Source organism: Callospermophilus lateralis, chromosome 17 (genome assembly GCF_048772815.1).
Source record: "Callospermophilus lateralis isolate mCalLat2 chromosome 17, mCalLat2.hap1, whole genome shotgun sequence".
Lineage (NCBI taxonomy): Eukaryota > Metazoa > Chordata > Mammalia > Rodentia > Sciuridae > Callospermophilus > Callospermophilus lateralis.
Window position 1 is genome coordinate 12,566,752 of NC_135321.1, and position 24,082 is coordinate 12,590,833.

At 42.1% G+C, this 24,082-nt stretch overlaps 2 protein-coding genes across 4 annotated transcripts in view; both read left to right on the plus strand.

Moving 5' to 3' along the window:
* Kdsr (3-ketodihydrosphingosine reductase) overlaps positions 1 to 15,647 on the plus strand; it is a 37,649-nt gene extending 22,002 nt beyond the window's left edge. Inside the window, exons 8-10 of one of the 2 annotated variants that reach the window (XM_076837258.1) lie at positions 512 to 595; positions 3,485 to 3,586; positions 15,571 to 15,647. In XM_076837258.1, the coding sequence (XP_076693373.1) occupies positions 512 to 595; positions 3,485 to 3,586; positions 15,571 to 15,594 (210 nt within the window). In that variant the 3' untranslated portion in view covers positions 15,595 to 15,647. Of the gene's footprint in view, positions 1 to 511; positions 596 to 3,484; positions 3,587 to 6,627; positions 7,487 to 15,570 lie in introns of those variants that run through there. The other variant, XM_076837257.1, reaches the window with a different exon arrangement.
* A 2,495-nt stretch (positions 15,648 to 18,142) lies between these two features.
* The window catches only part of Bcl2 (BCL2 apoptosis regulator), a 164,997-nt gene continuing 159,057 nt past the window's right edge, over positions 18,143 to 24,082 (plus strand). Inside the window, exons 1-2 of one of the 2 annotated variants that reach the window (XM_076837260.1) lie at positions 18,143 to 18,727; positions 22,992 to 23,532. In XM_076837260.1, the coding sequence (XP_076693375.1) occupies positions 18,143 to 18,727; positions 22,992 to 22,997 (591 nt within the window). In that variant the 3' untranslated portion in view covers positions 22,998 to 23,532. Of the gene's footprint in view, positions 18,728 to 22,991; positions 23,533 to 24,082 lie in introns of those variants that run through there. The other variant, XM_076837259.2, reaches the window with a different exon arrangement.

Below are 24,082 nucleotides of genomic sequence, written 5' to 3' on the forward strand. Positions count from 1 at the left end.
AACTCTGGGCCACTCAGTGTTGTCTCATGAATGGGTCCTCTTTCAGCATCCTGTCTCTTTGCTGCTAATGCAGTTCCTTTAAGAAACACCTGCAATTCTTGACCAGGGGCTGGGTTGGGACTGTCCCTGTCCAGGGCCTCAGTTCTGTCCCCAGGTGTCAGTCATCTGCTGGCCTGGGAGTATGGTTAGAAATGGGTGCAGATTTTCCCAGGACATAGGGTCAGGTATCCAGCCAGCAGTGAGGAGTCGGAAGTCCTCATTGAAGCCGAGACCACATACATCCTATAGATAGTGCAGGGGCCTTCTTGTCTGCCTTAGCAGCTGGGCTGAATGTTCCACAGTGACCGAGTAGAAGCTGGTTTAGAATCCAGATAGACTTTATTCTAAAATTAGGACTCTGTTTGAAGGTACATAATCACAATTACTTACAAATTGGGGTGCTATAAGATTGCCTTATTTTTAATGTAATGGTCAATAATGGCATTGATACAAACATATTTTTCACTTTTAGCCTTTGGAGACTCGACTGATTTCAGAGACCACATCTGTTTGCAAGCCAGAACAGGTGGCCAAACAAATTGTTAAAGATGCCATAGTAAGTAAAATCCTTGTTTGTTTTCTGTACTATTTGTAGTTATACTATATTTCTGGAGATATATATTCAAGGATTTATTTCAAAAGAAATATTATTTTAACTCTGTGGTCAGATTCATCGTGTCTAATATCAGACTCTACTTCTCTTCCCTAGACACTTTATTATATGTTATATACCTTAACCTTAGGAACAGTGTCTGGAACTCGTGTTCTTCAAATGAGACTCGTCCATGTGGTTTAAATCCAATATGCAACTTATTCTCTTCTTTCTTCTTCTTTCCCTCAGAATTTTCAGTTTTTAGATTAATTTAGGGACTTTATTGACAGGGTGATTGATTCTTTTCCCTTGCTGTTTCCGAGTATCATTTTCCCAAAAGATAACTCATATGAAAGTGCAGCCAGCCTGCTGGGCCCCTCCTCCAGGTGTCCCAGCCCATGTGCTTTCTCAGCTACTGAGTTTTTGGATAATCAAAAATGGTATCATCAGAAATCATGTGCCGTTTTGTGGAACCACAACCCATGTGCCACATACCTTTTAGCAACATTCCTATTGACCCACATGCAGAAAAATGTACCTTTCTGAGGTCTGCCTGTGATCCGCAGGCCCACAGTGGCTTTGAAACATCTTTAGGACCATTGGAGTGAAGGTGTTAGCACAGTGTGGTGCAGCCTCAAAATAGCACAGTACTGCTGCGCGGGGCTGAGCTGACGGGAATGAAAGAAATACCGACCTCTGTTAAAATATATACAGGTGTGAGCAGCTTTGCCTAGGTTGCCTTAAAAAGCACAGGAGAGGGTACAAGTGGCTCAGATGGGATTTTTTTTCCCCCAAGCTCATCTCAAGTCAAAGCAAACAGACTCTAGGTTCTTCATAATCCTGAAGCGTTCTTCCTGTTTGGGCAGGATTCATTTCATGAGGTAGTTTTTCAAATTTTTCCTTCTCTCAACTACCTTACATTCTTGTTAGTTATTGACAACCCTAGAGAACTTTTAGTTACCTGGGTTATACTTATCAAGAGTTGCCATATTAGAAATTGAAGCCATAGTTTTAAAAAATTAGTTATGAATTCTTTAAAAATAATCCATTGTATTTTAATGTGACATATTTTACAAAAAAAAATAATTATTTTCAAAACAAAAATACAAGAAGAGTGGCATTGTTTTATATTTTCATCCGGTCTCTTTAAGGGCTGCATAATAGAGGTCAGCTGGATTCTCTTGTCCATTTCTGTGGTCAGTCTATTGTAGTATTTTTTTTTGGTTGAAGCAGATGAAGAAAATCAGACCACATACGGCTATGTAGTCAGAAGAGGAAGATGTATCTTGTAGGACTTTTTAGATAACTTTGGATATCATTTTTTTCTTCTGATATTAAAATCCAAACTGAGCAAGTGGTCATTCCTTAAAGGTTAGCTACAATGTGAAATTGGAAACCACATCAATGAACTTTTTGTTCTCTGTGACATTAAAATCTGTGGGTCTCTTTTGCACTTTGAATGGATCTTTTACTCATTCATGATTTGGTATCAGGAATTAGTCATTTGGAAAATATGGGTTCACTGAGTTATCAAAAAATCACATTCCTCAATATCACTGCTGATCTTACCATAAAAGTATGTGTTGAGAAGCTGACAGTCTCAAGATGGCAGACTAAGTTTTTGCATATCTGAACTTTTCCTTGAAAGCTCAGATTTTCACGTTACCCACGAATACACCAAGTTGTTTTCCTCCAAGCGACAGGCTCACATGGTTCTCTCTGCTCATCTGCTCCCTCTCCCTGCCTGTCATGGTGCTCGATGCTTTCATATGAAAACAGTGTTCCTGGGAGGGCAGCAGGTTCAGCCCCAAGCAGTTGCACAGGCTTAGCATTCAAGTGCGGCAGAGGCACTTGGTGCCAGTTTCTCACTTATCAACAGAGTAATATAGCACCCCCCACCCCATCCACGAGGGATCTCAGGGATGCCTGAATCTGCAAACCCTCTACATACTGTTTTTTCTCCACATGTATGTAGGAAAACTTATATAAGTTGTCTTTGTGTATGTAATTATGGATATATTTTTATTCCTTTGGAATTAAACCCAAACGCAACAAATGGTCACTTCTTAAAGGTTAGCTACAATGTGAAATTGAAAACGGCATCAATGAACCACACAGTTAAACTATAAAATAAGGTAATTTATGAATTTGGTTTCAGATATGCTGGATAAAGAAATAATTCATGGCCAGGGTGGGACAGAGGGGGACGACATGAGATTCCATTGTGCTATTCAGAGCCGTGTGCAACTTGAAACTCATGAATTGTTTATTTCTGGAATTTTCTATGTAATCTTTTCAGGCCTTGGTTGACTGAAGCTGGGGATAAAGGGGGCTACTGTATTGAGGAGACATGTCTTCAAGGGTTGTGATTTTATAAAATGATTAACTTTTCTCTCTTACCAAGGGCTTTTTTAAGTAAAATGGACATTTAAGAAATTTTTAAAGATTTTTTAAAGTTGTGTTTTCTTTGTGTATTTATTATTGCAAATGCATGTGGCAAAGGTAGTGACAGTGATTTTTAGTCTAGTTTGGTGAGAACACTGATGGAGTTAATGGCGCAGTCGGCTTGCCTATTAGTGCACATGTCACTGTGGTTTGACAAGGCAGTGAATGCCTTAGTATTATGACGGTCATTTTTTTCCTTGAGCTTAGGGCTTCCAGGGCTCTGTGAACTCACATTTCGAGAGCTGCCCATCAGCCAAGGACAAGTGTCCGAGTTCTAATGTTTGCCTTGTTACCATTCTATCCCACCTAAAGTGAAAAACATACCTCGTTGCTGCTGATATGTTGAATTGATTCCTTTCAGCTTACAGTGGATCCCTCTCTCTCTGTCCTCTTCCTTCTCTTTTTTAGCAAGGAAATTTTAATAGTTCCATCGGCTCAGATGGGTACATGCTCTCAGCCCTGACCTGTGGGATGGCTCCAGTAACTTCTATCACTGAAGGACTCCAACAGGTAAGCTCTGCCTTGATCAGACAGACAGACGGACAGAAGGACAAGGTAGACACTGCCCTGTGTCAGACCTCCATGGGAAAAGGCTAAGAGTAGACTAGTACTGTATTTGGGAATGTGAAAATTTTTTATTGAGCAGTTGAATTTTCTCCCTTCCTCTGCTAGCAATAAGTAAATAGGGAGTAGGTTAAGGATATAACCTAGGGAATGTAGACTGGGAAGAAATTTTTGGTGCTGAGCCCTGCAAACAGATGAAGCACTGTCTCTACTATTGGGATGTTAATCTGGGTTTTCACCTAAGAAAAGTCTTGCTTCAAAGAGTTTGGAAAAAGGGAATTCTCTATCTAGTTTACCAGTGGCCTTATGTACAGCATAATGAACTATTAGACTATGATACCTTTTCCAGCTAAGTCAGGTTACCGGTATCCAAGCTTCTGAAGGAGATGTGAGGGGAGGGTTAAAAGAATTCCCTATCGTTACGGCATTTATAGTATTGTCCAAGACACACAGAGGTTATTTATTGATGAGCATGCTGGTGCTGTTTGCTTTGGAGAATCAGATGTAAGGCAACCTCTCTAACCTCAGGGTGCCTGCATTCAGTCTTCTTTTCTTTTCCTTTCTCTTTTATAGTACTGGAGATGAACCTGGGGGTGCTCTACCACTGTGCCACATCCACAGCCCTTTTTAAATTTTTTTATTGTGAGACAGTCTCACTGAGTTGCTGAGCCTGGCCTTGAACGAGATCCTGCCTTAGCCTCCGAGTTGCTGGGATTATAGGTGTGTGCCACTGTTCCCAGCACGGACTGCTTTTCTAAGTGGCAGATGACTCTTGTATAAAACCTTCCGTGGCTCCCCATTACCACCCAGATGAAGCTTAAATTCTAGCACATGTAGCAAGTCCTCTGACCTGCTGGCCCGCTGACCTTTCTGGCTCTTTCTCTTCCTTCTCCTACCCTTCTTTCTCTTTCTGGAATTTTCTTTATGTCCCTCATCCCCAGCTTTCCTTTGTCTAGCCAATGTTTAATCTTCCTTCAGGTCACATCTTCAACGCTTTGTTAGACTGTCTCATAATTGCTTTTTCTTGAGATTTAAAAATGTGTAAATATGTATATTTACATACATATAATGGACCACTATATAGGTGTATGTGTGTGTGTGTGTGTGTGTGTGTGTGTGTGTATGTAACTATTTTTTAGAATAGTTTTAGGTTTATAGAAAATTTGAGGTAGAGTTCCCATATACCCCGACCCCCACCCCACCTCTCCTCCAGAGTTTCCCTAACATCTTGCATTAGCCTGGTGCCTTGAACCAACATTGACACATTATTCGAAATTCAAGTCTACAGTTGAGGCTAGGGTTTATTATCAGTGATGTGCACTGCTGTGGGTTTTGACAAATGCATAATGTCATCTATCTAACAACACAGGGTCATGCAGAATAATTACACTGCCCTAAAACTGCCCTGGTCTGCAATTTTCATCCTCCCCAGAGTCCCTGTCCACGAGTGATCATTTTACTGCTTTCCTGGTTTGGCCTCTGCCAGCTTTCCTTTGGTTTTTGTGCTTTTGCAAGTTGTCCTTGCTCGAGTTCAGAGAATCGCGTGATTTCCAAGGGCTGCTAAGGAGATCAGGGACCTTCCCTTGCACCCCACCCAGTACCTCCACAGCACCCCCCTTCACCAGAAGCTCTCCTGTTCCCCTGGAAAAACTCTTTCAGGGTTGACATGTCATGTTATTGCCTCCCAGGACGAAAGGCAAGCACTTGGCTCTCCCCCACGCCATCCTCTCCCCACCCTCATTTTGTGATATTACTTATATTGTCCTTTTGTTTTATTGTCATCTTGGTTAGATCCCTATTTGGGAAGATCATTTTGGTGACTGTTTAGATGCCTTTTACAGCTGAATGTCACTGTGTGTGTCATGTTTGATGATTATTTGTTGAAAAAAAAAGCACAACTTCTTGTTTTCCCTAAAATTATTTGTTTGCTTTTTAAATGTATTTCTGAACACTTGTGAATTCACTGTTCCATTCTCCTCTCACCTCATCTTCATCTTCTCTTGAGATGTTAGAAATACCCGCTATTGGATCAGGAAGGAATTCTTCCTGTGAGCACGGACCTTGCAGGCCAGACCAGTTGCCCCTTGCCTGGTGCAGAGCTGATGCCTGGCTGCCCGCTCCTTGGTGGTCACGGGACAATCCCTCTGCCTCTTGTGTTGGGTCCCCTCTTCCTGTATCATATGATAGCATCTTTCTTTGTTGAACTTTCACTTCATTTGCCTCTGGCCATAGCTTTCTGGAAAAATAGGGTACCTGGAAAGCCAATATGTTGAACCCTTGTATAGACAAAAGCATCTCTTTCTCTTTGTAGTTTAATGTCCTTTCAAGATCCCATTTAGAGTGGCTGTAGTGAGGGTCTGCTAGTGGAGAGAGTGAGGGTCAATAGATACGAGCAGTTGCTGCCTCGACCCTGAAACAGAAATTGCCTTTTCGCTTGATCATCTTTCTAGTTAACAAATAAGCTCCAGGAGGCTGAGGCAGGAGGATCACTTGAGCCCAGGAGTTCGAGACCACTCTGGAAGACATAGTGAGACCCTATCTCGAAAAGGAAGGCTCAGAGAGGACAGGGATATATCTTGCTCATCACAGTCTTGTCAGCACCTAGCACAGGGGCTTTCCCTTGTGCTCAGAAGATAGATCTTAAACCAGAGAAATCTTAATTACATATCTCGGTTTGGGATGCCAAGTGGAACTTCCCTTGCTATTATAGCTCTGTTCTACTAAGAGTACTTATTTTAATCCTTTTATGGTTGGAATTTTTTAATTGAACAAATGTCATCTCTGGTAGGCTCAGTGCTGAACAGTGGTACTGAGCCCACATATTCTGTTCTTCAGGATTTACTGACATTTATATATTTTCATTATACTTATCCTTGGAGCAGATTAGAAAATGTGTCCTAGAAACTACATACAAGAGAGCTAAATACCTTGAAATGAACTGCAGTGTTATGCTGTTGGATGAGCTGAAAGGTCTCTCTACCTTGCAGGTGGTCACCATGGGCCTTTTCCGCACAATTGCTCTCTTTTACCTGGGAAGTTTCGATAGCATAATTCGCCGCTGCATGATGCAAAGAGCAAAATCTGAAATCGCAGACAAAACTGACTGATTTGTGGAAAAAGACTGTTTCCAAAAATGATTTGAACAGCTTGCTGCTACACGGGACCCACCTTTTGGCCTACAGACACTATGTCTTGTCTTCGAATATGTGGTTGGACCAGTGCTCTTCAGAAGCAAGAGGGTAGAAGTTCATTCCGGACAATGTCGTTACACTATGCAAACATGGACCAGGAGCGTTTGGTTTCTGGCCTCTGAGGTGGCACGGTGGTGGTGTGAGAACTGATAGCACGTAAACAGGGTAAAGAACAGAATGCGAGGGATGACTTCAATTGTTTCTATTTATTCTCTGTTTTCCCCCATAGAGATCAAGTCCAGAAATGTACTTTATGGCACATAAGAATATGTCTTGAGGGCTTTTTAAAACTTTCCATGAAAGGCAGTTTATGGATTTCTGGGGCTTTTTTTTTTTTTTTTTTTTCTGCTTCCTTTTTAACTTGGTGTATTTTGCTCAAAATGAGTTTTACTCATTGCCGGTGAGTCTGAAGTACTGAGTCAGTGTCGTGGAGACCTCTGTGCTGTGCTCGGGGGTCTGCTGCTGGTGGGCGCTCTCTCCCTCTGATCCCGTGAAGCTACGGGGGATGGGAGGGGGCAGTGGAGCGAGAGGTAAGATCAGACTTTTCCAGTCTTCTTTAGACCCTAATGCTTAGCACCTTTTCATATTTTATTCATGGGGAAAACGGCGTCCTTAAATGTTTTCTGAAGATAAATAAAATCTTAGAAGCTTAAAAGTTCACAGTTTCTTCAATAGCCATGGTGACCCGAGGTCCCCTCTCCCAGTGCATTTGAGTGTCTGCTGTTCTTCCCGTCTCTCCCTTTCCAGTTTTGCTTATACCACTGTAATATTTTTGCTTAAAAAAAAAAAAAAAAAGACCAGCTAAGTTTTTCGACTTTTCAAATTAATTTGTGAATTCATTAAAACAAACAATTAAAAAGTGTGACCTTCTTATCCTTGTAGCATAGATGTAGCTTTTAGGAAAGGCTGATGATTGTTGTTTTAGATCGTACTCATTCAGAAAAAAAGATGGCTAATTTTGAAGATTCTCATTTTTGAACTAAAACGAGCACCTGTTTTCTCTGTCTCCACCACTGACCCCGAGAACGGGATCTTCAGGCCACCTTTAGTTGAGGAAGCCCACTCAAACCTCTAGCTAGTGAACCCTGGAAGTCTTCCCCACCCATGAATGGGGGGTTGGGTTGTAGGATCTGTCGTCTGTGGAGTGGATTCCCACAGCAAGTGCCTCTGAGGAGTCTCAGCCACTGTTCCCCGTTGCCCCTTGTTGGTTGTACGTGCTCCTCTGACTTCAGGACAGTGTCCTTCCTCTTGATGTTATGTCCATCCCTTCCCCCTTGCAAGTATAGTAGCACATTCCAGTTCACTGCACTGGGAAAAGACCTCTACTTTTGAAGAAGAAACTTTTTTACTATTCCTTTTTTTTTTTTTTTTTTTTTGATGTGTGTGTGTGTGGTACTGGGAATTGAACCCAGTGGTGTTCTACCACTAAGCTACATCTCCAGTCCCCCCACCCCTTTTTTTTTTAATTTATTTTTTGAGACAGGATCTCGTCAAGTTGCTGAGGCTGGCCTTGAACTTGCGATTCTCCTGCCTCAGCCTCCTGAGTTGCTGGGATTACAGGTATGCACCTCCACCCAGCTTGAAGAAAAAACTTCTTCATTGTTAAAACAAAGCAAAAATGATCAATGTAGTCAGGCCTTTTTTTTTTTTTTTTTTTTCTTTTGATTTTTTGAAGCTCTTGACTTTAGAGTGACTTAAGTTTTTTAAACAGTAAGATGTTTAATGGCTCCATGATGTCTTTTTTTTTTTAATCAAGATCGCATATGGCATATTTTAAACACTGATAAATACATGAGAAATTATTATTTAATATATGAGTTACTTGGAATAACTTCATTACAGTTTACAGGAGTGGGTTGATGCCAAAATGGTCTCATAGATATTTCAGTCTTATATAGCCAAAGTTTGCAGACGATGTTGAGTCACATTGTACAGCTACAAAAATGGAATAATGCCTGTATTTTTCTAATTCACAGAAAACAATTACATTAATATCTGGATGGTCCTTAAATTTATTCTTCTCATATAAATGTTCCTTGAATGTTGACACCTTCTACTGCTGATCTGTATTAAAATGGAATCCAAGATGGTGTCTGATTAAATAAAATTAACTATTTAAAAGTAGTTATTTCAGCATACTTTTTTTTTTTTTCAAATTATCCTTAGAGAGAATACTGTTACTCCAGGGAGTCTGCTGCCTTAACACATTTTAAAGCCCATATTCTATGGTGAGATATTGTCCTTAAACCAGTGTGAACCTAGGCATGAGAGCAGATTTGCAGAGATTGTAATGCCATGCAATGAACCTTTGTCAGAGATGGTTAAGGCTTACACTCCCTTATCCCAAAATCTTTGAAACCAAGTTTGTTTCTCTTTTTTCTAAATTTTATCCCACTGTTCATTTGTTAGCAAAATTTGACTTGAACTAATGGGAGATTAATGTAGTTTATGCCACTTTGTATTGCCCAAAAAAATAGCAATAGGTACGATTCCAGGTATTGCCAAGACTTTGGAAGTTCTATAATAGACAATGCATGCCCACAGTACCTTTCAAAGATCCCACAAAGTTTGAATTCTGAAACATATCTGGCCCAAAAAGTTTTGGATAAGGGACTATAGACATTTAAGCAGCATCCCCCAGGGCTGTGACTTCATCCCAGGCACGACAATGTTAAAAAGAAAATTCTACTTCTTAATCTGTTTTGGCTTGATTCTTGTACAACTTACTTTTCTGCGCAGGGGAAGAAGAGGAAAAAAACAAAAAAGGGAAAGAAAACCTCAGTCCAATTGTTAGGGAAACTATGAATTTTTTTCCCCTTTTTTTTTAAGATCATATTGATTCAGGGGCTGTGGACGTAGTTCAGTGGTAGAGTGTTTACTTAGCACGTGTGAGAACCTGGATTCCGTCCCCAGCAACAAAACAACAAAAAAACTCACACTGATTCAATATCTGCTGTAGCCAAAAGTGGGTGGATCTTCCTTACTGCTGCAGAAGTTTTAATTTTTTTTCCCTTTGGTACTGGCAATTGAACCCAGAGCTTCGCAACATCTCTACCACTGAGCTATACCCCCAGCGCTAGAAGTTCAATAATGATTCTGTTGAAATGTTGACTCTGTGTGACCATCAACAACTTCTGTGAATTTCAGTTCTGAAGTGCCTGCTCTTCTGGGTTTGGTTGTTCTATTTTATTTTCATTTACTTGTGAGTATATTTATTAAGAATTAACATGCAGCCATACAAATTCTAAAATATGTTCAAGGACCCTTCATAATTGAAAAATGTATAGTAAACAATTCTTATTTCTTTTTACAAAAATAAAAATCATGGCCTGGGGTTGTGACTCAGTGGTAGAGCCTGGCATGCCTGGGGCCCTGAGTTTGATCCCCACCACCACAAAAAAAAAAAAAAAAAAAAAAAAAAAAAAAAGTTATTTTCTATATTTTTAAAAAAATTTAATAATAATTCACACAGTGAAAAGAATAAAATTTTAATTTGGTTATGATGTCTCTTTACATTAATTAGTACATATATTTAGTTTTATTTATCTGGATCTTTCAAGCCAGATGTTATTGATTCTTGCAAGTGAAACTTTAAGAGACTTTCTAAATACTTAGATGATGGGAGCTTTTTGGTAACAGTTGCTTCAATTCAAAGAATTGTAATTTTTGTCTTTCTAGAAGAGGTCAGTACATAATTTTTTCTGAATTATGTCATCAGATTTAATTTTATTACATCATGTTCTAATTTAAACGTGTATTACTCACTTGAGGATGCTTTTAAATATTCATACTTTTGATGTAAATGCTTTGTATCTTTCTCATTTCCTTTAGTTCTTAGTAACTCAGCTTTAAAAAGTACTTGCTGACCATAACCTTCCAGTTGTGGACGGAATCACTGTTCACGTTACAGTTCAGGGTAGCTGTGGATTTGATATTTCAAAGAGGAGAATAGTTGCTTTTATATTTTACACTTGCTTGATGTGACAACTCTATAGTGGTTTTTAAATTGAAAAAGAGCACATGGCTATTTTGATACATTTTAGAACTTGTGTTGGCTACTTTAGAAGCTTTTGTGGCAAAATTGTAACCTAATTTTCATATCTTGTATTTCTGAATCACAACAAAAAAATAAATGAGGAACAAGCTTTACAAATCTGAGAACTTATTTTCCTAGATATCTTTTTAAGAGGACACGTTAATTAATAAGAACATCTTCCATAGTGTCATGTTGACTTTGCATCCTAAGCTATCACAAAGCCTGATTTTTATCATTTTTTGTTTTAGAAAGTGACATTTTCAGTACGTACATGATTGGTATTCTGAGTTATTTCAAACATGTTCTGTTTGTAGGATTCTGATACAGAGTATATGAGTAAAAGTTCAAGAAATGTGGAATTTGGTAAAATCTAAGTAAACTTTTTCAGATACAAAAAATAGATATTTTGTACTTTGCATTATATCTGTATATTCCATCCTAGCTCTAAAAAACAGCAGATGATACAAGACTGATACTAAGAAGAGCACACCTTAATATTCTTGGTATTCTCTTAAACAGAGAATTTTCTGTCACATCAAGAAGAGATTTTTTGGACTCCTTGGTTGATAAGTTTAACTTTTAAATTTGAGTAATTTTTATTCATAAGTGACATATGATATCACTTATTTAACTATTTGTTGAATACCAATGGGGAGCCAGATGCGTTGGCATACAACCATAATTCCAGCATCTCGGGAGGCTGAGGCAGGAGGCGGCAATTTCAAAGCCAGCCTCAGCAACTTAGCAAGCCCCTAAGCAACTTAGTGAGACCCTGTTTCAAAATACAAAATAAAAAGGGGTGGGGATGTGGCTCGGTGGTTAAGCACACCTGAGTTCAGTCCCTAGTACCCAAAACACAAAACAATGGTGAGCTGGATGTCCAGACACTGGGGATACAATTCTGCACAAGAAATTTGTTATTTATCCTGGTGATTGCATTTCTTGTTTCTCTATCACCTCCTTTCCTTAATCCCTCTGATAACTCTACTAGATGCTTACAAGTTTTGCTGGAGAAAGGGGAACCAGTTCCCCACTCTTTCTTTGGCTTGAGGCCTCTGAATTTATGACTGAAGTATTTGAATGCCAAGCACCCTGTTCTAGTCTGGGACTCCACCAAGGAAAAATGTGGTCCCTGCCTTCAAGTAACTTAAAATCGAGTGCAGAAAACATTCCAGAAATTGCACTCGATCAACAATAGATTGAAAACAGATGCCCATCACTGTTGAGTGCTGGACATGTTTTAAATTACTGAAATTATACATTAACTCTATGAGTGATACTTTTATCTCCCTGTGTTATGAATGAGGGAGCAGATGGAGAGGTTTAGTAACTAGCCCAAGTCACAGCTGCCAAGCAGTGCAGCCAGGATTCAAACCCAGGATAGTGGTTTTTAAGTTACCCGTCCCTGTACCAAGCCACATCTACCAGCAAGTGGACTCCAAAAGCTGCCCAGGAAAGTCAAGGATGTTCTCTCAGAGAAGTTCTTGAGCTGGGACCTGAAGAATGAGTATTAATTTATCAGGTGAAAAGGTTGGGTGCATTTCAGGAAGACCAGCCAGTGTGCGAAGTCAACAGATGTTGGAGATCTTGGCATGTTCCAGAAACCACCATAAGTTAACCTAACTGTGAGAGGGCAAAGTGGCAGGGAAGGGTGGGCAGGCTTGGCCAGATCATGCCATGCAGAGGAGTGGAAGACCTGAGCAGAAATGCAAAAATCACGATTTTTTAGAAAGGTCATGGTAACCCTTGAAATTCAGTTTTAACATTGCTCAGCCCTCAGGCCTTTGAGTAAACAATCCTCATGAATTTGAAAAATACCCCCATTAGATATATGACTTGAATTTTTGCCCCTAAACATGTTGGAGTCCTTCACCTTATTCAGGGTCTGTAAAGATACAATCAAGTTAAGATGAGGTTCTGAGGATGGGTCCTCCTCCAATATGGCAGACAGCCTGGTGAGAATCCAAAGTAGATACACAGGAAGAATGCCATCTCAGGATGGGCAGAGATTGGAGGGATGTAGCTGCCAGCTAAGGATCATCAAGAACTGCCAGCCACTCCCAGAAGGCAGGAAGAGACAGGAAGATCCTACCTAGAGTCTCAGAGAGAGCATGGCCTCACTAACACCTTGATTTTGGACTTACAGTTTCCAGAACTGTGAAAGAATATATATTTCTGTTCTAAGCCATCCAGTTTGTGCGACTTTCTCAAGGTAGTCTTAGGAAACAAACAAAAACCTTGATTATTTTTTTCTAATTGAGTTCAGTAGCAATATCTGGGAGATAATTGTGCTAAATATAGACCGCATAAGAGAACAAAAGTTATTGCACATAAGAATGCAAATCCTTTGCCAAGTATGGTGGTGCATACCTGACATCCCAGCAACTCAGGAGGCTGAGGTAGGAGGATCTCACATTCTAGACAACTTAGCAAGACTCTGCCTCAAAATAACAAAAAGGATTGTAACTTAGGAGCAGAATGCTCCTGGGCTGTTACACAAACTCTCTCTCTCTCTCTCTCTCTCTCTCTCTCTCTCTCTCACACACACACACACACACACACACACACACAAGTGTAAATTCTTTACCTTTTCTGCCTAAATATGATGGTTCTATGACTGCCGTTTAAATCCAAGGACAGGAGTAGGCATTTGAAAAATGTAAGACAATTTCCTACCCTTAGTTTATTTCACCTTTTAAATGCCAAGTCATTAATCTGGAAGGGAAAAAAAAATCACAAGTAAATTTCCTATGCTTTCTTTTACAAACCAAAAATAAACATTATTTGTCCACTGTTAAACTTGCACCACAGCATGATTTATTTGTAAATCTGTTGCCTAGTTTTAAAGCTTGTTGTTTAATTATTCTAACTTTTTTTTTTTTTTGAGGTTTAGAACCCACCATAAATTAATCTGGTGGGTTTCTAAGTTAAACTGAGGCTTGTTGGTTTAGATTTGACAAAAGCATTTCCTGATTACATTTCAAGAAGAGTTTGAGAGTGCAAAGCAGACAACTGGGATGTGATCATTTACAGCAGAAGGAGGTTCTAAGCCTGAACAGGTTGGGAACACTATTACTGGGGCTTATGTAGTTCTTGCTACCAAGTATTCAAGGCATCTGAAAGAGCATGCACTGTTCAGCGTAAGAGTTCACAATGTAGAAGGTACTTGAAATTAGAAGCTAGCATTTAATTGCTTGTCAGGCCTGTGAGATGCTATTATTTAAGCAGTTCATTTTTTTTTTTTTTTAATGCAGGCTACATGAACTACTAGTTTTCTAGTTTTCTCCAGTTAGTTCACTTCATTTATGTATTTCTTTCCACTTCATTTGGGGTCATGGTTTTTAACCTAAAATAACAAAAATGGTTATATTTTGAACTCATCTTTCTATTAGTAATCAATTCCCTCTGAAAGTCTTTCTTCACTCATTTTAAATAAAAATGTAGTGATCTAATACATATATTAAACATTAGGGTGTTCATATTAGATTAATGTTCTTTTAAAAATTTCATAAACTTAGGGAACATCCACACTGATGCTGGAAGAGAACTTTTTGAATAATGCTCTAAACATCAACCAGCAGGTGGCGAAAACTAGCCAAAAAAAAAAAAAATAGCTTTTTGTTTGGCATACTGGAGAAAGAAGAAGGAAAACAGGCCTTTCAGACTCTTGATACACTCTCTATTCCCTGCATCTTGCTATTTCTCCCTGGTGCCACCCTACTGGTAGACTCCAACCAGACAGAGCTGGCAAAGGGTGGTCCCCTGGTCCTGAGAGATAGAAGCCATCTTGGAAAGTGAAAGGTCCCCCTGGTGCATGTGTGTGGAAAGTCTCAGCCCAGACGCAGTCCAGGACTGACCCAGATCTGTCCTGAGCTGCTGGTTATAGCCAAGATACCACAGAAGGAAGTGGTCCAGGAGACCCATATAGTGATACTATGGGAGCAAAGAAAGAGAAAGGTCAGGAAGTTGTCCCTTCTCTGGGAATAGGGGATCCATTTTCTTCTGGCTGCCTCCCTTGCACAAGTGCAATTTCTTTTCCAGCTCCCTCCTCTGGTTTCCTCACCCACGTGCTGGGTATTAGAAGTACAAAGGCTTTGAATTCTTAAGCAATTTGGGAGGTTTAAGACAAGGGTATGAGATTACTAAACCATGATGTTATGGAATTAATATATTTTCTACTATTTCTATGAGAACATATATCCCAGATCAACCAATTCCTAGTGTCTACATCCAGGCAAGACCACCTCCCCACCACTCTCCTTGAGTCAAAGGGGACTCTCTCACAACCACCAGAAGGGCAAGAAGCAATGCCTGCCTCCCTTCATTCCCTCAAATAACAGATTGTAGCAAGGCATGGGTTCCTACATGCGACAAGTTGGCAGGATGGCTGAAGGGATATGTCAGGTGAAGAAATAACGATAATGTGGTGTGCTATTTCTTCTTCTTAAGAATAAATGCCTTGATTTTAAACTAGGAATGAGAAAAAATAAAGATGGTGTCGGAACGCACACATTGTAGTACTCATTGGTCATGTTTCTATGACCACAAAAGCCCAGTGTGCTTATGTGTTTGTACTTGAGCCCTGCGGCTGTGCTTTTACTAAACACTTTTCCCCTCCTTGGTGCTTTATTTGCCAAAGACTCTTAATGATAAAAATAGTTACACACATGCAACTTGTTTGTCCTCTTTTCCTTTTCTCTTAGGGGCTATTTAGGCTGGTGAATTAAGAAATACGTCTGGTTGTGGCACAAGGATTTGCTGGTGGAGACGTACTCGTTTATCACTTGAGAAGGTGAGACCATCTCGGATTGGCCGCCAGGCAAGGTGGAGACCGTTAAAAACCCACCGTCCCAGTTAAGACTGGGCTTTAAAGTAGCCAGCCCTGACCCAGCGTCCCAAGTGTAGGGGCAGAGGAAAAATATGCACTCAACTATTTTAAAGCCCCGAAACAACCTCTCCCCTCCCCTCCCCTCCCCTGGAAGTTTGTTCTGGCCGGGGTCGCTCAGGTCTGCTCAGGTGGACAGGGGCCGGGGACCGTGCCGGTGTCCGGCGAGGACACGGAGTAAGCGGCTTGAAAGTAAACACGACGCCTGGGGCTTCCCCGGCATTCCTTATTCAACGTGCACGGCCGTCCCCCTTCACCGCAGGGCAGCGCTGAGGTCCCACTCCTCGGGGGTCAGCATCCGCCCCGCTCCTCTCCCAGGCGACCGAGCTCTGGTGCCACCGGAGTGTGTGAGTACACACACGTGTGCATACACATGCACGCACAGACGGTCAGCAGCCACCCAGCGATTCCCGGGGCTGTCCGGCCCTGGTTTTCCTGGCGCAACCGCCCAGCAGCCGCCGCTCTGCGCTGCGCCGCTGCCCGGCTCCCCCCGGCCGGGCCGCGGGCGTTCCCCCGGCCCCCCGCGAGCCCCGGCGACCCCCGAGCGCGCGCCAGGCCCGCCGCAGGCCCGAGGAGGCCGGTCGCACACCCACCGCGCCGCGGCCGCGCGGGAGGCCTGCGCCGCCCGCGCCACCCACCGGCCGGGCCCTGCGGGCGGAGCGGCTCCGGCGGGTGGCCGCTCCGAGCGCGCCCTCCCCAGCCGCGGCCCCGCGCGCCATGTGTCCCCGGCCGGGCGCGCCGCCTCCGGGCCGGCCGCGGCGCCTTTAACCAGGGAAGGGAGCGGGCGGAGGGGGGCGGTCGGGCGGCTCAGAGGAGGGCTCTTTCTTTCTTCTTTTTTTTGAATGAACAGTGACGTACGTACAGGAAACCAGGCGGTTTGTGAGGAGAATGAAGTAAGAGGCCAGACCCCCCCGCCCCGCGCCCGCCCCCTTCCTCCCCGCCCCCTCCCCGCCCGCCCGCGCGCCCGCCCGCCGCGCTCTCGCTCGCCGCTCCGGTGTCCCCACCGAGCCATCGCCGCCGCCGCCAGCGAAGGTGCCCGGGAGCCGGGCCCTCCCCGCCAGCAGCCGTCACTGCTCGGAGCGGGCTGCGCGGCGGGAGCTCGAGGAGGCGGCCGCCGCCTGCGCCGCCGCGCAGGAGCAGGAGGAGGAGAAAGGGTGCGCAGCCCGGAGGCGGGGTGCGCTGGTGGGGTGCAGCGGAAGAGGGGGTCCAGGGGGGAGAACTTCGTAGCCGTCATCCTTTTTAGGAAAAGAGGGAAAAAATAAAACCCTCCCCCACCACCTCCTTCTCCCCACCGCACCACACACAGCGCGCGGGCTTCTCGCGCTCGGCACCGGCGGGCCGGGCGCGTCCTGCCTTCATTTATCAAGCAGCTTTTCGGAAAATGCATTTGCTGTGCGGAGTTTGATCCGAAGAGGATTCCTGCCCCCGTCCCCGGCTCTTCCATCGTCTCCCTCCCGTGTCTCCCTCCCGTGGAGGCGTGAAGCGGTCCCGTGGGTAGAGATCCATGTCTGTGCCCGCGCGTGTATGTGCGTGTGTAAATTGCCGAGAGGGGGAAAATCACAGGACTTCTGCAAATGCAGGACTGAAAATTGTAATTCATCTGCCGCCGCCGCTGCCTTTTTTCCTTGTGCTCTTGAGATCTCCGGTCGGGATTCCTACGGATTGACATTTCTGCGAAGCCGAAGTCTGGGAATCAATCTGGAAATCCTCCCAATTTTTACATCCCCTCCCCCAACTCCTGATTCATTTGGAAGTTTTAAAGCAGCTATAAACGGAGAGTTCTGAAGATTGATGGGATCGTTGCCTTATGCATTTGTTTTGGTTTTACAAAAAAGGAAACTTGACAGAGGATCATGCTGTCCTTAAAAAAATACAAGTAAGTTCTTTGCACGGGATATTGGTTTAATGGTAACTTTCAATGGACACATTTGAGGTTTTCGACTTTGAGTGAATTCGAGTAAATTTAATTTCCAGGTAGTTTAATACATTCTTTTTAACCGTGTAACTTGTAGTATGTGTGTCCTGCTTTCATCCAGCGTATTAAGGAAAATGCACCTGATTTTGACTTAACTAGTTTTTTTTTTTTCTTCCTTCTAACCTTTCAGCATCACGGAGGAAGTAGACTGATATTAACAATACTTAATAATAATGTGCCTCATGAAATAAAGATCCGAAAGGAATTTGAATAAACATTTCCTGCATCTCATGCCAAGGGGGAAACACCAGAATCTAGTGTTCCGCGTGACTGAAGACACCCCCTCATCCAAGAATGCAAAGCACATCCAATAAAATAGCTGGATTATAACTATTCTTTTTTCTTTCGGGGCTGCGGGGTGGGAGCAGGGGCGAAAGGTGCTGTTGGTACCCAGCTGCTTTTCCCTGGAGAAAGGATGGCTCACGCTGGGAGAACAGGGTATGATAACCGGGAGATAGTGATGAAGTACATCCACTATAAGCTGTCACAGAGGGGCTACGAGTGGGATGCTGGAGACGTGGGCGCTGCGTCCCCAGGAGCCGCCCCCGGGCCGGGCATCTTCTCTTCCCAACCGGGGCGCCATCCCCCGCCCGCTGCGCCCCGGGACCCGGCCGCCAGGACCTCGCCACCGCCACCCCCGGCTGCCCCCGCTGCCGCCGCGGGGCCCGTGCTCAGCCCGGTGCCACCTGTGGTCCACCTGACCCTCCGCCAGGCCGGCGATGACTTCTCTCGTCGCTATCGTCGCGACTTCGCCGAGATGTCCAGTCAGCTGCACCTGACGCCCTTCACCGCAAGGGGACGCTTTGCCACGGTGGTGGAGGAGCTCTTCAGGGATGGGGTGAACTGGGGGAGGATTGTGGCCTTCTTTGAGTTCGGTGGGGTCATGTGTGTGGAGAGCGTCAACCGGGAGATGTCGCCCCTGGTGGACAACATCGCCCTGTGGATGACTGAGTACCTGAACCGGCACCTGCACACCTGGATCCAGGATAACGGAGGCTGGGTAGGTGCACGTCGGGTTGAATGAGTCTGGGTTGGAAGTCTCGGGTCTGAGATACCTTGGTTGAAGGGTGGGTGGATACCTGGGTCAGGGGAAGGCCGTGAGCCAGGGAATAAAATCGGGTTTGTAGTTCTGTTCCCTTCCCTTTTCCTCTGGACAAGGTGCGCCTTGCCAACCGGACCGTGATAACTCCTTTCCGCTGACAGTGTGTGACTTGCTTGTCAATCGTCGAGGCTCATTTTTGACCCAGTAGTATTTTCTGATAAATGGTTTCACTTCTGTGTTTCTCAAACTGGGAGCTCAGGGGTTCCCAGCATCACCAGTAGCTTGTTGAGATCGGAGATTTCAGGGACTGCCGATCAACCAGACCCCAAGGGTTGGGTCTTCGCCCCATGCACGGTGGATTCCTCTTCCTACTGAAAATTGAGAACCATCCAGTTAGTAGAGGAACACACTCCACCAAAGGACCCACGGCATGTCTTTTCCAACTCACTTGGTAAAATTCTCCCAGATGAGAAAACCAATATAACTCCTTTTCCTGGAAAACTGAGCAGCGTCTGTAAGGAGGTTGGCATTCACTGAAGTTGGTAGACCCCAATCTGCAGTAGCATATTCCCAGTGGGCAGGATGGTGTCTAGTGATCACTAGGCTGTGGCTGCTTGACTCTGTCTCATCAGTAACAGAGTTAGCATCAGCCTCACCCCTTGTATTCCGTAACTCGAGTATGATTTAAAAGTTTATTGGTATTTTACTCTTCTCCACCTAGAATCCACATAATTCTGTAGTTGATCCACTGTGCTGGAAAAAAGAAAACAAAACAACTCCAAAACCTGCATCTAGCTATCTATGTAAGAAAAAGTGACTCTTAGCAGTGGGTTCTCTCATGCCCTGACTTCAGTTGAAATGATTAATGTGTATAGCTTTGAAGAACATTCGTGAGGAGATTTTTTTTTTTTTTCTGGTAATGTGGTAGATAGGGCTTTCATCATTTTAGCATACAGTTCTACTATTCCATGATCCTAAGACTTGAGGTTTGTAATTAAGATCTTTGCCTTGTATTTAAAATGATTTATGAAAAAGTATTAATTTTTGTCTGAAGTCTTTTTTTTTTTAGACACTTTGTTTTAATTTGAACAATTATCTTTGGAAAAGGGTGCAATTCAGTGCTTTCTTTTATAATCTCTGGGGAGAATGATTAATATTATTTTATAGGCCCTAACAGGAGCAAAAAGTCTAGAATTAACTGCATGTGGATTAAATGTCAAGAAGCACATTACATGTTTCTACTACAATTTACAAAATGTACCAATATTCAGGGGCCCAAAAGAGAAAAGGCCAAGGAAAGTAGATGATTGATGGGAATATCTGATCTTATTTGACCAAAGTTGACAAAACATTGATGCCACTGTACAAATGTTTAAAAGTAAACTTAACCAGAATATCCTAATTTAAAATCTCTAAAATCTAAATGCTCTTTGTGACTCCTTTGTGTGTTAAGATCCCACATTCTTGCAGAATTTGCTATAGGATGAAAATATTTTTGTTAAGTGTTAAGTTTAAAGTAGGTAGCTTGATTTTTAACTTCTGTATCCAAACAGTTAGGGACCTCCAGACTCCAGAAGGATCATTTTAAAGCCAAAGTAAAACTGGTTTAATGTTTTTCCTATTTCATCTTATGAAAAAGTTATATTTGAAATTTTTCTTTCTAGTTGAAAGAAATCCAAGGTAGTAACTGTCATCGATCAAGAAAATTAATAAAAAGGTGGGAAACAAGGCCATGTTTATGATAGAAATATAGATATAACCTTGACCTTTGTTCTTGAGTTCCAGTGTGTTAACCTGTCATACAACTGAAGTTTCTTGTTAAGTGAAGGATCACTTTTTTCTCCTTTCACAATCAGGTTTTCATTGGAGAGCCTATCTCTGTGGTCAACAGGTATCTGAGGTTGATAAATGAACAGGCTACATTTTATGATGCCAAACCACAACGACATACTGTAGAACATGATAAAACTTTTTTTTTTGACAAAACCTCTTATAGTAAAAATAAATCATATAGAACCACAAATGGCTGATGGTAAAATGCATAATAGTTTTCAGAACAACACATGGTTGGTTGACTATATAGAAAAACAAAGGAATTTGGTCAAAAAAAAAAAAGTATATATCAGGAAATGCAATCATGTGAGCACTTTTGTAGAAAACTGGTAGTATTTGAGAGTCATAGATGATTTACTTATCATTTCAAGTGAGCAGTTATTAATCTAATTTTCTATTTTAGGCATTTGGCATATAGATTCTTCTTAAAATTCGCACCCATCAGGGTTGCATCCTTAATGATATGTTGCATAGTGCAGTGTAGTTTTAATAACAATGGAAAAGTTTCAGAAGAGAGCTTACATATTTTCTTCACAGAAGACAATGATCTGCATTATATCCAGGGCTCAATTCATTTACAGAACACTTTACTGAACACTTGGAAGTTTTACATTTGAAATCACTTTTTCTTTTCTGCTGCACAGTCAGAACTTTCTGGGGTTGAGGAAAAGTGTTTGCTATCCATGTTTCATAACATGGAGGAAGTAGTCCTTGGAATGATTTGCCTCTGATAGATCCCAGAAGCCTACAAATTAAGTAAAGACTAAAGAAGTAGTTGGTGATAAGAGTGGGATGTGATTTTATTCCTAAGTTTGAATAAGGCATTGTGTGGCATCCAGAGAAAGACAGGAAAAGGAGCAGTGAGACAGCAACAGTTCTTTAAAAATGTCTTAAGACCTTGCTGCTCAAGAATGGCTCACAGACAAGAGCACGGCATCACTGGAGCTTCCTAGGGATGCAGAATCTCAGGTCTCACCCCAGTGCTACTGAGTCAGTCAGACTTTGTGGTCTGTGTGCACAAGAGTCAAACGTGCTGGCTACCTGCGTGATTCCTGGGGGCATCTTTTGAGATGCAGCACATCCTGGGAGGGATTCTGCAATGCCCCTGTCCAGTGGTCTCCCAGGTCTAGAGCACACTCAATATCTCCCAGTTTTCACTGGATCCATCTGATCCTAAGGAAGAAATAGATTGGAATGAAGGAGAAATAGGAGGTCAATTGCCAGAAGCCCAGTCTTCTCAAGATGGTTTTTGATGGTAGTTATACAATTGGTACTGGCATTACTGGTCCTATTAAGGTGACATAGCTTTCCTATTTCAGTTAAAGGCAAGAAATTAGCTCTTTTAGTGGCTCTGTTGGTTATTATTTTATTCTCTTATAACAGTGTGTGAATTCTGTAAATGGGTTTAGTGACCCTGTGATTGCTTTGAGAACAAAGGGTCTCTTGTAAACAAAGGGCTGAGAGATGGGCAATATGGTGGTGAAGGATTGTTAGCACCCTCCAAACTGTGAAGTCTGATGACATTCAGCCTCATGTGTTAGGAGAGAGTGAGATGCATGTGATGAGAAGGATGGGTTGCTTCAAATCAGAGACTGTAGGAGCTGAGCTTCATTCTGTTGATGAAATGGTGGGTTTAACATTTTTTGGGGGGTGGTGTCTTTCAGTATTGGTAGTTTGGGGAAGATGGGAGCTTCTCCATACCCAATAGAGGTCAGCTTCTTTTTTATTAGTTAAGTCAGCAAGCAGTTTTCTCTTTTCTGAATGCAGCCCACATCTAGCAAAACATTTGATTAACTGGAAAGCAGTGCCATTCTCATGCCAGTGTACAAATTATGTTTAAGAGCATCATTTTTCTAGTGGCTGAGCATCAGCTGCTTATGGCCAATTTTGGCAGCAAGATGATAGGATTAAAAATAGCATTACGATGATCCAGTCTTAAATAATACATTTAATGATGAACTTTCCTTGGGAAAGTGCATCTTTCTGCCTGCTAAGAATCACATGACCCCGTTCAATAATTTATCTTGTAGAAAAAAATACATGATTGCTCCTAGAGTATTCAGTCATGTGCTGTTGAGTGATTGTATTCTAGACCTTCATGAATTTTTTTAGTTCACTGAATTCTGTTTTCTGTTTTAAAACTTTTGTTGCTATTTAATATCCATTGAAAACATTCTTTGGTGCATCCTGCTCTTTTGGTAGTACATTCTAGTGAGGACAGATTGATCTTTTTAGCAATCCGTGATGGATCTGGTACACGTATGTATACCAGATACCAGAAAGTCATGAATTAAAAAAAAGAAATAAACCAGCAAGCCAAATTCTTACCATTTTTTAATTCTCTCTGTTCTTTCCTGTTCTTTTTTTTTTTTTTTTTTTTTTTTTGCAGGGATGATAAACTTACTTGTGAAACAAGCGTGTGGGTGCTGCATTTCTGCAACACAACAAGTCTATTTGGAGATCACCTGTCATGTTCTAGCAGAAGTGTAGCAAAGCAATTCTAGCAGGAGAGCATCTGTGCTAGAAAACAGCACTGTCTTTGTAGCAGATGAGTAGAAAGTTTTCTTTTCCTCCAAAGATATATCATATTTGGGGTTCAAAGGATTTGTTGAGCCTTTTAAAAGTAATTTAATATCACTTTATTCAGGTATGGCTGTAACTCCTCAATCTGTTGCCTTAACTCCTAACTACATACACCACATAATGAGTTCATTTTCCTATGATTTTTCTCTTTTGTTACTCTTGGGTTGATTCAAACGACATGACATCTGATGTATAAACAGGATTGATGATGAGAATCATTCAAGGATTGAGACAGTTATCGGACAGAACAGATGGCAAGTCTTGGGTCTTGGGTTAGATTGGGGCACTGGAGGGGAGAGCATCCCCTCCCCTGATGAACTCATAGGTTAGGATGGTAGGTGTCTTGATAAACTCATAGTTCCCAAGCAGTTCCCAAGTATGATCCTGGATTCTAATATACAGAGGGAAAAAGAAAATAACTAATGTTATTTGCATGTACTTCAATATTGTCTACAAAAGTTATTTTAACCATATAGCTGTTCATGTGTGCATTAGGCCTGATTTAAATAAAGGGTAATATGCAGATAAATTTAAAAATACTGTACAGTATAGAACTGAAAAGCCTGAGTGGGGGTGGGGAGTTCCCTTTAAAAATAGTAACCCACTAAGCACTCTTTATGCATATTAAGAAGACAATAAACACCATTCTACAGTTTGTCAAGAATTTCATTAGTGCTTTTTAAGTAAAAGACAATCAAGGGTGTGATTAGAATAAGGTAATTTGAAGAACTCTATCTTAGATAACTAATATGCAGAAAAATGCAAGTAGGCTTTGAACCAGAACAGAGCCTCTTCCTTTGGAAGAGAAGAAAGAGCTTCTGTTTTGTTTTGGTTTAGGTACTATTACTGTTCTGTTATCATATGTTTCTCTTCTAATATGCTACTTAAAATTTACAG